Below are 17,366 nucleotides of genomic sequence, written 5' to 3'. Positions count from 1 at the left end.
AATATAAATTACTGTGTTTATGCTACTTTTAAAATGCTTTTAATGAGGAATCATTTGCTATTCAAAATTTCAATCCATAATAATGCCATAACCTCGCTGAGCTGATTATCATGTGCCTTGTTTAACATCATTCTTCAACCAGGAGACGAGGGCAAGCCGGTTGTTTTATATTCTTGTGTACATGCTGATCTATAACTCTTTAGCACAACGGAGCAAGACACCCTGCTTGACTTTGTGTTGTGTTTGTTTTGTTCTGTGTTGTAGATGGAACTGATCTGACTTGGGACAGGTCTCCGAAGCAGCCGAAGTGTCTTCTTCAGTAGCAAGGCCTGGGGTCAGCATGGCAGCAGGGGTGGCAGCGTGGCTGCCCTTTGCCAGGGCAGCTGCCATAGGATGGATGCCAGTGGCCAACTGTCCCATGCCACTGGCTCCCACAGAGAAAAACAAGAGGCAGGACGAGCTGATCATTCTCAATGTGAGTGGCAGGCGTTTCCAGACCTGGAGGACTACACTTGAGAGATACCCGGACACTCTGCTGGGCAGCACCGAGAAGGAGTTCTTCTTCAACGAAGACACTAAGGAGTACTTCTTTGACCGGGACCCTGAGGTCTTCAGGTGCATCTTAAATTTTTATAGAACTGGCAAGCTGCACTATCCCAGGTACGAGTGCATCTCTGCCTATGATGAAGAGCTTGCCTTCTATGGGATCCTCCCTGAAATCATCGGGGACTGCTGCTATGAAGAGTACAAGGACAGAAAGCGGGAGAATGCAGAGCGGCTGATGGATGACAATGACTCAGAAAACAACCAAGAAGGGTCCATGCCATCCCTGAGCTTCCGGCAGACCATGTGGCGAGCCTTCGAGAACCCCCACACCAGCACCTTAGCCTTAGTCTTTTACTACGTCACCGGTTTCTTTATTGCTGTCTCTGTGATCACTAATGTCGTGGAAACTGTCCCTTGTGGCACGGTGCCTGGAAACAAGGAGCTTCCATGTGGGGAGAGATACGCTGTGGCTTTCTTTTGCTTGGACACGGCTTGTGTGATGATTTTCACAGTAGAGTATCTGTTGAGACTCTTTGCGGCCCCAAGTCGCTATAGGTTCATCAGAAGCGTGATGAGCATCATCGACGTGGTGGCCATCATGCCATACTACATTGGCTTGGTGATGACCAACAACGAGGATGTCAGCGGAGCCTTTGTGACACTAAGGGTTTTTAGGGTTTTCAGGATTTTCAAGTTCTCTCGCCATTCCCAAGGCTTAAGAATCTTGGGCTACACTTTGAAGAGCTGTGCCTCTGAGCTTGGCTTTCTCCTCTTTTCCCTAACTATGGCAATTATCATCTTTGCAACTGTGATGTTTTATGCAGAGAAGGGGTCCTCAGCAAGCAAATTCACCAGTATTCCTGCTTCCTTTTGGTACACTATTGTAACCATGACAACACTTGGGTGAGTATTACTTTTTCTTTTACTGAGCAGCAGGCAAGCGTGTACTGGGAGCTTGACTTCAGTTGCTCCTAAGCATTTTTCTGGGTGCATGTTCCAAAAGGGAATGGAATTGTTAAGGACTTGTTTGTTCTTTGCCTGACAACTTCTGCATTTCATGCTTTTGAAAACTTGAATAAAACAGAAAAAGTACTTAAACCCACTTGACAAATGCTTGGCACAATGGTAGATGGATGCAGAAGAAGCAGGGCAGAACAGTAGGTCCGGTTTTGCACTCATTTTGAAGCAAAGATAACGGGAGTGGAAGGCAGTTGGCAACTGGAGCTTGTGGGTTTCTTTCAGACGTTCATTTGAGCCGTAGATTTTATACAAAATTGCTGATGTATGTTTTGTCTCTTCTCACAATGTCGGTCACAGTTTCTTTGCTTGACATGCCAGGAATTACAGGTTGCTGAATTCAAATGGCTGTTGTGGGTTGCTATGCTCCTGGAAGATACTCAGTGGTCTCCAGGACAAATGTATATATATATATTTTTTATTTTTTTTACTTAATTTAGCAAGGAACAGGCTTCTTGTCTGTCTTAAGTGCTGAGTTTAAAAAATAATAGGAGTACACTATAGCAGTTGCACTAGAATTTCAAACACTCCTATGGACAGGTACAGAGGTAATGTTATAGTCAAAGCAACAGATATGTAGCCTGTAGGGCACTGTTTTTTTTCTATTTCATTTCTGTCTTACAGATATTTCTACTGAAATTATAGATTTGAGCTTTGAAAACCTTTGTCGGAATGACCAACCCCTCATCCTGACAGGGTTACGTAAAAGAAAGTAGGCAATCTCTTAATTCCATCCACCAGAACAATGCCCAAACTTTAAAGCTACTTTGCAAAGAGTTTTTCCCACTGGAGAGTTCACACAGTTCAACACTCAGATTTAGACAATTCTCGTCCCTGTAATATGGTGACAGGAATGACCACTTTTTCTCTAAGCTGCTTTTGATTTTAAACACTTCTCTGTGCCTATTAGGCATGAACAGGCTCACAGTAGCACTTTTAAATTATTAAAATCATAATTCAGCTGTCAGAAAGGCACAGAATCTGAGCATGTGACAACTGCAAGTCTGAATTTCTTCATTAAATGAAAATGTGGATGTTTGTCATAGTCACCGAAAGATTTTCTGGTTTCTGTTTAACAACGATTGCACCTATCTTTCTACCGACACACACGCAGATACACATGTACATTGTTATACCTTTGCCACAAGAAATTTAGGGTCAAGGAAACATTCAGGGTTGCTTGGGAACAAAACTTTGTTGTAAAATACATGCAGAATGTGCTCTAGAGTGCAATTAAGTCCCTGTTCCCGTCAGCGTAGCGACTTGGTCTTGTTCTCTTTCCCTTCCTTTCTGAACACGCGGGTAGACAAAACTGAGTGCTCCTGAGGACTTGAAGTGTCCTCAGTACTCTGCAATCACCCAAATTATACATGAACGAGTGCTTTAAGTGAATTGACAAGAATTTTGAAAAAACAGACATTTAAACAGAGCTTTGTAAGAGTTCATTGGAAAGGGACCTATAAGGAGCTATCCAAGCCTTAAACTTAAACTTCTGGTATTACTGATTTGGGGCGCTCTGTTGCAGGACTTTCACTAAAAGAGGTGTCTCCAGCACACAGTCTGTCAGCTCAGATTGCGTCGTTCTCACAGGCTCGTGAGACACGCAGAAACCTGGGCAATACCAGACCCTGAGGAAAGCCTGTGCTCTCTGACAGCCCCTGCCTGCCTCCGACCGCATTCGCTGGGCACCGAGCACCTTCCTGTCCGAGCACCAGAAGCCAAGCACTCTCTGCTGGCTTGCCCAAAACCCTTGCTAGAGAGAGAAGTCGCTCCTCTGAGCTATCGGCCCCTGATTCCTGCTCCCCGGGTCCCTCCGAGAGGCACGCTGCGGTGGCAGCGGTGCAGCCAGGCGCCCCCAGCACCAGCTCGCCCCTGGCTGAGCTCCACGGTGCCAAAATGAATGAGCGGCAGCGATGAAACCTCCTGGCCCAGGGGCATTTCCATCTTCCTGCCTCGCACCCTGTGGTGTGGGTGGTTACCGACCCCTGGTCCCCTTCATCTGCCCATAAAACCTTTCCGCTTTTCCAAATTGGCATTTTCACGCAATATTTCATCTACTTCTCTCTTCAGAAATCATTTAAGTGTGTTTGGAAGGATCTTGTTCCTAATGAGAGCGCTGGCAATGCCCGTCTCACGGAGGCTGCCAAAACCGCAGCCAAAGTCCCCTCCATGCTCCCTACTCCATCAGACTTTGCCTACTTAGCAGGTGCCCGTTAGCGGCTTCCATTTCAGCCATGCTAAGAGCTTTTATAAATGTCTTAAATATTATCTGCTATTTGTCTTTTAAATGTAGCCAGTATTTAAAACAAGAAATTATAAAGTGCAAGGGTTTTTAACTCAAATGCATACACACCTGTATATATATATATATTTGTTTTGAACCCTGAAACATTTAAATCCAGATAATTGAGCATTTTCCTGACACTGTAATTTCTTTCTGTGACAGAGTGCTTTATAAAAGTGATTTGTAACATGTAGGATAACTTTTCCTGTGTTACCGAGACATTAAAAAATTAGCTCAATTTATATAAAAGGGAAAGTTTACTTACAATGAGAAAACAAGGCTATCATTAGGAAAGCATTAACAGATGTTCCAGCTGACTAACGTTAATAATTAAAATAAAAAATCTAAGCCAGATATTTGCTGCTGTAAATTAAATTCATTCAGTTGAATCTGAGGAAGCTGTGGTAGTTTGTCTGAGCTAGCCTCTGTACTATAGCCTAGTACACGACAGTAATATAGAATTTTCCAAAAGGGTTTTTCCTCTGAGCAAGAGGCACAGGAACAACAATAAAAATGAAAATCCTTCAATTTTTTAATTTTATTTTTGTTTCTCTAGCTCAGAATTTCGCTTTGAGGTGTTCTCTCCCATCATCCCAAGACAACTATCACACTGATTGTCCTGGCTCCTTGCAGTTTCGCGTCAGCTTTATTTCGGTGTAAGCCTGCTCGTTTTGGTGGAGCTCCACTTGTTCTCCAGGGCTGGAGGCTTTGCCTCGCTCCCTGCTGAGGCATGTTCAGGGCAGGGCTGTTCGGAGGCCCGAGAGACGTGGCTGTGGTGCAGCAGCGAGCTCTGCTTTCCCCAGCCCCCGTGCAGGGCATTTGCAGCCCCCCGCAGAACAGGGCCTTACCCTGCTGCGTCTCAGCCAGAGCTAAGTGGCCGTGCTACCGAGCATCTGAGTCGTGATTCATATTACATATATATACACCGTGATTTTGCTGGGCTTCTGATCAAGCTGCCTGTCTTCCTGAAGCACACACGAGCGCGGTCGTCCCATCACCACCACAAATAGGGCCGGACCTGGGCGCGCGCAGCCCCAGAGCTCTCCTGCTGTGCCGCGAGGCAGGCGCTGCTGTTCCAGGCTCCTACAGACACAACTCGATTCCCAGATTGACCCATAAAGGAAAAGCAACAAAAATGCATTTCTTCTGGAGGGTGAAGGACCGCGTATAATAGAGTAAGTGCAGCTTTTGGTGGCACTGCTCTGCGAATCGGGGAGCCGAGTTTTGAGAAATGACGGACAACTTGCCAGCTCCTTAGGTAGCTAACAACCCAAGGAGAAAGGTACAACAGCTTTTCTGGAATGGGAAACAAAGCAAAGGAATTAAATTATACTGACCCTGCGTCTCTGATCCCTCTGCTGTGCTCATCAGCCCTGGTTTAACAGAGGCTGTTTTTAATTTAGCACGATTTAAATTTTGCTCAGGAGGTTTTATAATGAAAGCATTATTCTTGGGTGCATCTTAAATCAATCTGAATTACTGAAACAACTATTCAAAATTAATTCAAAATCAGCTATCCAATTCAGGCAGAAACATTCTCCTCGCGAGGCCAGCAGCTACCCACCTTCTCTCTTGCCCTTGGTTAAAGCACCAGTCAACTAAACGTGAGGTTTGCCACCCCCCCTCCTTCTGAAGGATGCCCTGGCCTCCCCAGCCCTCCGCCCCAAGAGCACGCTGCCAGTTCCCCTCGGTAGCATTTGTGCCCCCCTCTTGGTTTTAACTAACTTGATATGCAGTAGCCATCAGTTTTACATCTATATTGAGACCGTTTAATTATCATAAATGTTGTTACTTTGTTACCAGCCTGTTGTTTTTATTTACTTGTAACTGGAATTTGATTTGGATGGGCCAGCCTCACGTGTCTTCGCCCGCCGACACGCATTGCAAACAAGGCTGCGGCGCTACGCCTCTCTCCTGCTGCTAAAGCCCAAACCATTTTTGCCCAGAGCGCGTATTTTTCTAAGCTTTTTATAGCTGTTTTCATTTCACCTGACAACAGCAGTATGTTTCAGGCTCTCCGGCAGCATCTGCGACCTGCACCGTAGGCTCCAAATCCCAGCTGTGAAATCTGCAGCACCACGTCTGCCTCTGCCCGCGCCCTGCCGCGTCCCGAGGGACACCAGGGCGCTGCAGCCGGGCCCTGGCAGGGGGTGCCCGAGCCCACCCCAGCCCCAAAGCGGGTGGCCCTAAAGCAGGCGTTTTAGATGGCATTCCTGATGGCATTTTAGAGCGTGCTGCAACCACAGGAGGGTGAAACACCTGTGTCACCGCCAGAGGGAGCTGTCAAGGAGATCTCGGGGCCGTTTGTGTCACGAAACTAGTAGTTTGGGGGACCAAAGAACAGAGATTTGTGATGGATTTTGTTTGGGTTGGAGCTTAAGGACGTGCTGCATGATTTTCTGTTGCGTAAGGAAGGCTGAGCTCCCACAGCTCACCACCCTCACGGTGGTCCTAGGAGAATCTGTCTTCTCCCTGACCTCACGATTTGCAAGAACAGCACGGTTTGGGGATCACCACCCGGCTTTGAGATTCAGCTGCACTGGGCACCGAGTTGGAAAGATACACGGCATGCACCAGGACAACACAGACGCATCTATCTGTGATTCTGTGATAGCGTTTATTCAAGGAACCAGGTTAACACTAGGGAGTCACTAAAACATGTGCCGGCCGAGCTATTCCAACAGCCTGACCTGCAGTGGGACTGGGAATTTCTTGCAGTTGTCATGATCGGTGCGCTTAGAGAGCTGGCGTTTGGGGGCAGGGGTCTGCTCGGGTTTATTCGCGCCCTTCCGGCTGGCACCCCGTGGGTGCGAAGCAGGGGGGCGGAACAGCAAGGCAGAACTGACACTTGGTCAAGAATTTCTGAAAGAAACGATATTAGTTTTGTTGATTTCTTGGGCTATTTTATTGGTATTCAACCCTGGAGGAGGAACGGGATGAAACTGAAGCAGTGAAACAGGATGTGAAGCGCTTACTGCCAAGCGCTGACAGCTGGGCGAGCGCAGGCTTACGGCGTGCCGACCACATCGCTTGCAGGGGCTGCCAGCGCCGCGCGAGGAGATCTCTTTGCAGTTACTCCTCCCGTGCAAAGTGCTGAAACCACTCGGGCTGATAGTAACCTTCATTCACCCTCCTTCACGCAAACTCAGAGGAGTTTGCAAAGTAAGGAAAACAATAAATCATCTCTGGAGCGCTGCCACGCCGGGTTCTCCGGAGGGATTGCAGCTTGGCCCCGTAATCACATTTTGCATGTCACTACTTCAGTAACTGCCATTAAACCGAATCAGAAAAATTGCTTTAATAGAAATGCTACTTTGCATATTTACCATCATCAGTGGAAAGACAGATGAGATGTGGGATATTTCCTTCGTAAAGCAAGGCGCTAAAATTTCATCACTCTCAACATTTCCTACCCAGTCAACAAGTCTTATATCCACAGGCCAGAGAATAGCTTGAATTTAATATACAGAAAGTCCAATCAAACAATGAATTGATGGAGCTACACAAAGAAGCCATTTTCCTGAGCTTTCATTCTCTTGACTCCAGCTTCATCTTATATGAAATGTGTATCAATTTTCTTCCCCTAATGGATTTACAGATATTGTGTGCAAAATGTCTTTGTATCAGAAACTACAGATGAAACCTTTTTCCTTCACTATCTTGACGTAAATCTCAGGCAAGCATCTCATTGTTGAGCTATTTGTATTCACCAGAACCCCAGAAGTATTAAAATACCTTTACTCATTCTCATGGCAAGTAGAATTCACTGGATTTTTCTCTCTCTTAAAAAAAAAAAAAAGAAAGAAAAAAGAGGGAATTTATTTGTCCTTAGACTTTTTGTGGCTTTGGATATTTGTAACAATTGCACATACGTGCAAATATCCCATTTTTAATAGGCAAGACAAAATAACTTTCCTTTAAGGTAAAGTCATTGTGTGACAAGTAAATTATTTGAATAATGTCGAGTAATGGTACTGTCTAAAATTATAACATGTCTACTAAATTTACCAACGGGAGCCTTGGCAGAGATGCATCTCTAGCAACTGAATTACAAATTTTTTCTTAGCTCCTCTTTCTTTTTTTTTTTTTCCCCTTTCCAGCCTGCATCATAGTGAGTGCCTGAGAAATGCAGATTAAGGTAACAGTGTATTTTTGCCGGAGATGAAGGGAAGTGATTGGCTTGCTGGCTTGGATCGGAGTTATTTTTAGTCTCATAAAATGATAATTTCATAATAGCGCTGACCCAGTAAAAGTAATTAGTTTACATCGATCAGCTGAAAATAAGGGACAGAGTAGCCACAGTCAGTAGGAAAGCAGTGTAAGGGGAGGGGAAGTTAAAGGCCCTGCAACGAATTAGCCCAAACTGATTACGTCTCTTGGCTGACTGCAGCCCATGCACTCGAAATCAGCTTTCAGAATGAAGTGCGGGCAGAGGCACAGCTTCCCTGGCACTGCCGAGGGGATTTCGGAGCGCCTCGAGCCCGGTGCTCACATCGCAGCCAAGGCAAAGCCCCCGCGCCGCCAGCGTCCGTGGGTCTGGCATCGGGTGTGAAATGCGGCACGGAACTCCTGGCCCACTTTAATGTTTAGGAAACGATACGAGGCAGGTTTTGTTGCTAATTTAAATGGATCCCTACCCTCGGGGCAGCTGAAGACAGAACGTGGGAACACCCGTGACCCATGGCAGCTTGTTTCTAGAGGAGCATCCTGGGCACCAAGGTGGGGCCACCTCATTAAAAGAAAAAAAAAAGCAAAAAGCTACAGAAAGCTGTAAGATAATTGGAGAAACTTTTCCCAGCTTAGTGTCAACAGCAATCTTCCATGGCACCCACCACGCTTACAGCTGGGCTTGAGTCTCCAGCAGAGAGCCTCGGCTGTACCACGGCTCCTAAATGAACATCACCACTGTTACCTGTGCGGCTCTGCAGGGTTTGGGGGAGGCTGGGTACTGCTGGCATTTAATGCAGGCTGTGTCTTCCTGCCCTTCATACCCACCCATGCAGAAGTGCACAGGGACGGAGCTGCCACAGCTTGTTATCAGAGGACAGAGAAGGTTTATTTATTTTTAATGCAGCACAAGCCTCAGAAATGGAGATTTCCGATCCTAGCTGTTGGTTTCTGCATTACCCGGTGAAGTGCTCTGAGAAGATGCGCCTGGGCATGACCCCGGGTGCAGGAGGACCCGGCCTCAGCTCCCCTGCACGCTTGCAGCAGGGTCTGGCAGCCCCGGGGCTGTCCCACGGCGAGCATCACAGCCCGTGGAAAGTGATGAAGAAAAGAGCCCCCATTAGGTCATTTATCCATTGCCCTCCCACTCTCACTGCTTCGACATTCAGCACAGAATTTTTTTTTCTGTCAAACTCTACCACATCCACTGTAAATTTATTAATATTTTCCGTTGGGCAGGCAGCCTGCCGCATGTTTTCTCAGCTTTGTGCCACTCCCTAAGAGCTTTCATACAATCCTACAGCAAAATACTGTTCTTGTGTTTCCCGTAGAGCAAACGGTGGCATCCTGCCTTCCAGCAGAAGCGCAGCCAGACGCTCCCAGACAGACACCAAACCCCATCACGACGGGGCTGGCACCTGCGACGTGGCCCGGCGGGAGCCCCCAGCCTGCCGCAGCCACCGCTCCGGGTGCCGCAGTCCCCGGCTGCCTGAGCGGGGCTGGACGGGCTGGGCTGTGCCCCAAACACCCCGGGGAAGGGGTGCATGTCCTCCCTGGGGGACGCACTCTCAGCTTTTACCAGCGCACGGGAACCAGCAGTCCTGCTCCCAGCAAAGGCTCATGGTTCAACCCAAGAAACCGAGGAGCAGGAGAAACGGAGGCAGGAAGGTGCTCGCTGGGCTCGCAGAGCATCACAGGGAGAAAGGCAGGGTTCAGCTGCGCTCTGCCTTCTCCTGGACGGGCAATGCCCGCAGAAACAGATCGTGTCTGTTTAACTATTTACCAGTGCTACATTAGAGCACATTCAAGGGCTGTAATTCACCTCTTAAGGTTACAAGTAAGCGTGGAAGAGTTATTTTAAAATCAATATCTAGCAGAATGCCATTGTTCCAACATTAAAACCTGCTGGGAAATTACTAGGAGGCATGTGGCAAGTCAAATCACTGCCTGCCAGAGGAGGAAACAATTCATTACTTCTTTAAAAGGTGCAAATCTTTACTGGCTTTTCGTTTTGGTTTGCAGCCTGAGAAATGATGCTGGAGCATCTGGCTCTTTCTTTCTCTCATTTTTTAGTGATTTCATTCTTTTGTTCTGGCTCTACTTCATGGACTTCTCCTTACTTTCTGCACGGGGCCGTGTGGGGTTTGGGTCTGGGGACGAACACTGTGGCATCGCCGCCAGTTCTGTCGCTTCTCCTGATGGAGGGTGGCACTTGGCGTATGAATTCTCTCTCACCTAGAAAAGCATCTGCAACAACAACAAAACCAAAGTGGGCAGCCACTCAAAGTCATTTTATGAGCAGGCTCTTCACCGCGAGGATTCAAGAGAGCCATTGAGCAGATCGCCTGGGGAAGCCTGCTGCTTTCATCTTGCCCTGCCATCTGCAGCAAAATTAAAACACAGATCAGCTTTAGCTTTTTGCCTTCAGGACTTTGCAAAATTTGGCTGATGTATGTCCCCAGAAAGCCCTTGAGAAGGACTGTTTGCTTCTGAAGAGAGTAGCCCTGCAGAATCGGGCTAAATGGCCCGGAAACCTATGCTTAAGCACTGAGATGCAGAGGGCTCGGTGCAACAGTGTTGTGGAGCCTCCTAATAACAAAGCCAAACAACTCAAGTGATGTGTCCTGCCATGCGGACGGCAGCCACAGGTTACAACGTGCACACACGGGGTATGCCGAATGCGGCGGCGGCAGCACTGCAGCGATCGGCACAGGCAAAGCTCGCCCGGCCTGCCTGGCACCCGGCAGGACGAGAGCTGTCGCGTTCACTGTTTAACAGCTCCTGTTAACCAAACAACACATCCTCAACATTTTGAAGTACCCTTAGCTTTTTATTACGGGTGATTATTTTTCATACACTCACTGCTTTATTCTGTCTGTACACGTGATTCCCCTTTGCCACCTAAAAGACCCAAATTGCTGCTGTTTTTCTCATCTTGCCTGTAGATGCAGGGTTTCACATCAGATGTGAAAACAACAGAAGATAAACTCTTCATTCACTTTCAGCCTTTAATATATAAACGCACAGCTTTAAGATCACAAGATTTCACCCCACAACTCGACAGTCCCTTTGCTTCTTCTCTGTACTAAGGAAAACGCTTCTTACTATTATTTTGTTCTGCCTATTTTCTCGCCCAGTTGCCACAATCCTCAGTTCCTTGTCAGTACGGTCTACGTGCACTTTTGGCCTATAATTTGAAGACAACACATCTTCAGCAGTACACACGATTTTTCTACATTTGTATGAGCTGCAGCACAAGGGAGTCATCCTCCTTAAATATTAATTACAGTCACCATGATGAGAACAAAAATAACACATTATTTTTCAATTGAAAAGGATAATACAAGCCAGCTATTCTTGCAGCCTAATGCTTGGCAGAAGTAAGCTATCTTCAAAAGGAAAGCTAAAATGAGAGAGAGCTGTTCTGAGCTGCTTTCTCCTAGAGTCCATCCACATTAGTGTCTTAGTTTGGATCAGGAGCACCCTTTGAAAGCAAACTCTCAATCATCCTGTCCTTCCTGCAGTTTGGCTCACCGTGCAAAGAGGTTTCAGAGCACGCCAGCAGCATCCCTGCCGGATGGAATACAGCTGAGAGACGTGCTGAGGGAATGTGCCTAATGTGCTCTTACTGCTAATGGGTGCTCAGGCCGTGAACCAGACTAGCACTAGTCTAAAATTAACCCTCCCCGAGGTGTGTACGGGAGGGATGCTGGGTCCTTCCACTCCAGAGCTCAGCTCCTGGTGAGTCCCACAACCTGCTAATGCAGATACAAACTTACTCTTTCCCTGCATTTGATTTCAGAGCTCATTTTTAGTTATATCCCTGTTTTAGCATCTTTTGAGGTTTCAAAATTTTCGTGGTCTTTTGTCATCAATATTAAATGAACAAGAGCTCCAATGGTTTCTTTCTGCCTCTTCAGAGGGAAGATAGAAGTAGGCTGTTGTCGAATTAACAGAATCTGACACCTCCGTTACTCTACTGTATGAGAGTCTTTTTCTAGTAATCAGTGTCTGAAATGAGTGGAAACAGGACTTAAATTTACCACTTTGAACATGAATCAATGAGGCATTATTGCCAACACACATCCTTCGCTGTCACACATTTCAGTTGTGCCGTTGGTTCAGAAAGATTTAAAAGCCTGTCTCCCACCCAGCTTTGCACCTGTGAGATATCCTTTTTATCAAACTCACTCTCTGATCTCTGCATAATTAACCAAAATATGAAATCCCTAGCTTCTGCTGTGTATGTGCGTGCTTTAAAACTTCCTGCAAGACCACTAGATTGTGTACAGATGGGCAATCACGGTCAGCTCACAGGAGGCAATCACAACTTTTACTTGGTGCCTCTTTCGCTTTCCTGCCTACTTACATCTGCCTAACCGTCTGTTCATCAATCCAGGGAGCATCCATCATGTAATAGGATGAGTCCTACTGAGTCAGACACTCGGCTTCAGTTCATGAAATGAGTTGGCATGATATCCTAGCCTTGGCATGCTGTATGCAACGACTTCAGCCCTTTTAGATATTTTTCTGCTACAGAGGAATAGCAGGACAGATTAAATAATAGAAACATTCATTCAGCAAGACAGTTGTTGAATGAAAACATGCAAAACAGATCAAATTGGGTGAAAGTCACCTCTCTTGCTAAGGGCAAAAACAAGTAGTAAGCAGGGCCAAAGGTATACTAGATTTGGCCTGCAGAGGGCTGAGCAGGATGAATTCCACCACTAATGAGCTTAGTGAATAAGCTCATTACCTAATGAGCTCTATTGAACAAGCTTGATTTCCAGTCTAGGGAAAGCCTTCTGAATAGATAAAACGTAGGTAAACAGCTACCTTGGTTTACAGACAGAAAATGTATCTGTAGCTCAAGAGCAAAGTCACTGTCATTGCCAGATACTTTCTTGAGATGACAGGAATGCAATGCTTTGTTTCTTACCTCTTGGTGGAAAAAAAAAAAAAAAGCAAGAAAAAAAAAAAGCATGAATTCATGGATCAGAAGAGCAACAAATGGTAGATGCTGCTTTCCAGGTTTGACCATCCTTTACAAATTCAGATGCCAACAAGGATGCACGCTAACGTGACTCAGTAAAACACATGTCCTAACACCTTTCCTCTGGGGTTACCCAAGGACTGTTCTGCCCTCCATAGAGACAACACAGAGCTGGACTGGGTAACCCCCAGAGGTCCTCTCCAACCACAAATATTCTATGATTCTATGAACAAATGCTGCTGAAAGGGCCTATTTCCATGGATCTCCATTTAAATCCCAACCTTACTTTTGTGACCTGAGAAGACATGTCAGGCCAGGTGACAATGTGACAAATGGCCCAAAGGAAATCTCACATCCACACTGTCCTGTCACAGATCTTGTGGGCAATTTATTACCCAGAAAGGTAGGACTCTTCAAATATCTAGTCTGTAAGGAATAGTCCATTGTGTATCCACACACTGCTTAACATAATTTTCAATTCTGTCAGATTGGAAAAAGAGAGGAGAAAATGAGATTTCAGAAAAGAGGCTAGATCTACAGATGCTGAAAGAAAAATCTTTAAATCTTAATTTTGTCTTCTGCATAGTAACACTTGTATTTATTTTTACCATTTTTTTCTTAGCCAGCAGAAGATTTTCAGCAGATACTGAAGCGTTGTTAGAACTGTTTAGCTCATATAGTCGTGCCACTCTCAGACACTGCCTCTGTCCATCCCTTGCCTGTTCTCATCTGAGCGGAGCTGGAGATGTTTGAAGAGGAAAAGGGGAGGAACATGTCTGAACTTCACAGAAGAAAAAATAATTGCTAATTTGGTGGGAGATAAAGAATTTTGAGGAGAAAATAGGTGTTCAGTCTTTAAAAATATATTTTTAAAGTTATGCATGCATGCCCTCAAGTGCACATCACAGGGTAAACAAACAGGCGCACAGCTCACTTGTACGTGTCAGTATATATTCGCATGATTGCAGCATGAAAGTCTGGCACCAAATGTACTGTGAACTGAAAATGAATTTCAGCAGCTTTTATGATTCATTTTTGTCAGAAACAAATGAGGCGCCTGTAGCTTCCTCGTTAGCTGTGTCCAGTGCGGTTCGTTCGCTGCTGCCGCACGTAAAGCCTGCTCGGACCAGGCCGCAGCTGCACGCTTCCTTCCAGGGCTTCTGCCCCTCTGATCGTAAAGGGTATCAGGAGTAACTTCATCATAGTCAGTGATTTACACCAGGGAAAATGAATGTCGGTGACAGTGGAACAGGCTCTGTGGATCCGAATAGGTAGGGGAGTAATTTGGGAGACGTTACGTGCTACTTTCATGGGAAGGCCATTGTGGTGAGAGGAGCCTTCTAGCTCTGGGCCCTCCACAGCGCTGTGTCTCATCTCCCATGTTTACCAGTGCTTTCTTTGGACATCCTGGGAAGAGCGGAGATTTCCAGCGCTCAGTGTTAGGTAGATAAGGCATTTAAGAAAACCGTTGGATAGACTTTGTGTGTAGCCATTAATAACTGCTTCCCTGGCAATATCAAAACAGTGTGGGCAGGCAGCGCTTCTACTACCTATAGCACTTGTCTGTACAATAAATTATATCCACCTGTTAAATCATCACAGACACAGAAAGGGCGTTTATCCGAGCATGTGTGCACACTGAATGCTTTCATCTGCTTATGGTGGAAAACGTTGGTGGCTAAAGCCACGTCAGACAAGGACTTGTGGAATGCTGAGATACGCACATACGTACGTTTTGAAATGCACCCTCCCCTCGGAGCAGCGCCTTCAGAGGGCGTGAGGGAGGCAGGCAAACGGAGCCTCGGGCACAACGGCGGGCGGGCAGGCACACGGCTCGTGGTACAGCCGCTGGGCAGGAGCAGTGCCTCTGCTGAGCGTGGTGTACGACATCAGGCAGCTTAACACAAATGCACGCCAACCGTATTCGTGCAGCACAGCAGGGGAGCGGGAGTTATCTGTCAGCGCGGCCGAACAGGGGGGAGCGGGCAGACGGCCTCCCAGAGCCTTGATGTGTCCCACTGATTGATGAGTCTTAGCCGGCCCTCGGCCTCGTGGCTGGACTGCACTGCACGCTGCCTCTTTTTCTAAAGGTCATCATCAGAGTTGATACAGAATGCCATAAAACATGGTGTAGAAGTAGGCTGTCTCGTGTCCTGCATTTCTGGACTATGTTCTCCCTCATCAGCTGTCACGGTGGCTTAGGGTAATGGGGTACTGAAGGCCACATACAATTGCCAAGGGACACGGAAGAGGGGATTTTCAGGTGGCTGTGACTATTCTCCTCACCCAGTCTTATCAGCAGGGAAAGATATAAATGAAAACACAGCAGTGTCTTTGCTTTTTGTGCAAGCCACCACTATAACTCAAGACAAAAAGCTTTATATGAGCAAGGCAAAATTACGCTAACTCTGTGCTTCCCATGGCAACTTTCAGCAGGCGTTTGGGAAGGGCATGATGACCATTTGTCAATTAGTTGTGTGAATTTCTGTGCCGGGATTCTCACGGAGAAGTGAGACTTAAATTCTGCCTCTGGCTGTGAAATGACGGAGCTGCAAGGCTCTGTGCCTGGCTCTTCGAGGCTCCCGCAGCAGGCAGCTGCCGTCACTGCCCCGAGGGAGCTCACGGGGGGCAGCTGCTCCCCCCGCTCTGCTAGCAGCTTTGGCGACCTCAGCAATCAAACATGAATTTATGCACACCGAAAATGACGCCCCAGACTTCAGATTGCTAACTGCTTGGGCAACGAACTTTACAGAGGGAAAAACTCTGAAAAAAGCTGAATCCCCAGCTTTCTGGAGTTTGGTCAGGTAGACATGCACGGTCAGCTATCCCTCTCAGCCCAAACTCGGACTGTTCCAGTCACAGTTCTGCTGCAGGACAGGCACGGAGCCCACCGCACGGCTGAAAGACCCGCGGGCCAGAGAGAGGGGTCACAGCAGTGGTCCTACAGCACGCACATCAGTGATCGGCTCAAATGGCTCACTTCCAGACATGCAGTGCAATCTAAATAAAATATCAAAGAACTCAATCTCTTCTCACAGATAAAAGGAGAGAATGGTTAAAAAGAAAAAAATCACACAGAATTATAGATGATAGAATGAAAGATGTTCTACAGGTTTGTTTTCCTGCTTCATAGGGAAAGACCAAAAATGATTTAGCAAAATGATAGCAGAAGTTGCTGCCTTCCCAGAAGCTGAGTTAGTATTAATAATAAAATACTGTAAATAATGAATCTACAACATCATCTAGCCAAGAAACGTATGTATGTAAAAAAAATAGATAGGCATCTCCCCAGGCTTTGGCAAAAGGTTGTCCTTCAGATGAGACTGCAGATGGGCTGTTTCGCTTGCTGTCAGTGACTTAATGAAGCGGTTACGTCTCTTCCACATCTGCTTTATCTATCCTGTGCTTGAAAGTATTTCTGTTACTGTACTGGCCTTTCCTCGCGTTAGAGTTTATCTACAATTTATCACTTTTAATAGATGATAGCTATAATGCATTCTGACAGGAGAAAAAACAATTCACCTGTCTACCACGCAATACTTGGAATTAGAAAATTGGATGTCAGTGTCTCAGGCAGTTGGGCATTCTCAAAAATTTTACCCAGAAGCTTAGCAAAATGGAATATATGTACTTTGTGCCAAATACTGTCACACAGTATGCAAAATGTTAAATAGCAGCAAAATCAGTCCACTTGAATTGCAATATAACATAAGGTTTTGAACTTTTACTACATAATCCTTTTCAAATTATTCTTGTGTATGCTCTTCTATGGTAAAATTGTGGTTTTTTTAGCAAAACCTGGCCTACAAAACACAGCCCAAATACTTAGCATAACAAAATGTAATCATAGGGGTCAGTTTGCCATCTAAGATGCAATGCATCCTGTAGATCTATTTTTCCACTCATCTTTTAAATGCAATTTTCTATTCCATTCCCTTGAAGACCAGGTTAAATCAATAAAATAAAAATAGCATTATAATATTATATATTGTGGCAAACGACTAATATCCATTCTGGTCAGTAGCTGTAAGTGATAAACCCAAACCAGATTTCACGTCATCGTGAAGATCTTTGACTGTCTGCATCTACTCTGCTGCTGGTCTAGGGCACAAGGCATTGCACACGACAGCACGAAAGCCGCTGACACGAGACCCTGACTTCCAGCAGTTCCAAGATTTGTCAGGCTGTCTTGTCCACAGAGGAAAATCTCTTAATCAAGAGTGATCACATTTCCAAATACAGAACAGTGATTTCAAGTGTTTTTAATTGGGTTATCATCCATCTCAGAAGAGTTTCATGGTTTCTCAAATAGTGTGATCTTTCACAAAATAGACCAGGACTCTCACCCAGCTGTAAAAC

At 46.0% G+C, this 17,366-nt stretch overlaps 2 protein-coding genes across 17 annotated transcripts in view; one reads left to right on the top strand and one right to left on the bottom strand.

Moving 5' to 3' along the window:
- The window catches only part of KCND3 (potassium voltage-gated channel subfamily D member 3), a 117,523-nt gene that overhangs the window by 4,576 nt on the left and 95,581 nt on the right, over positions 1–17,366 (top strand). For all 7 annotated transcript variants that reach the window (XM_066983089.1, XM_066983092.1, XM_066983091.1 and 4 more), the window contains one exon: positions 265–1,449. In XM_066983089.1, coding sequence (XP_066839190.1) covers positions 341–1,449 — 1,109 coding nt within the window. In that variant the 5' untranslated portion in view covers positions 265–340. The remainder of the gene's footprint in view (positions 1–264; positions 1,450–17,366) is intronic.
- LOC136786944 (uncharacterized) overlaps positions 1–17,366 on the bottom strand; it is a 197,222-nt gene that overhangs the window by 91,534 nt on the left and 88,322 nt on the right. The window lies entirely within an intron of this gene.

Source organism: Anser cygnoides, chromosome 25 (assembly GCF_040182565.1).
Source record: "Anser cygnoides isolate HZ-2024a breed goose chromosome 25, Taihu_goose_T2T_genome, whole genome shotgun sequence".
In the NCBI taxonomy this organism is placed as follows: domain Eukaryota; kingdom Metazoa; phylum Chordata; class Aves; order Anseriformes; family Anatidae; genus Anser; species Anser cygnoides.
Note: the sequence above shows the minus strand (reverse complement) of the source record. Positions and strands in the feature narration are given on the sequence as shown.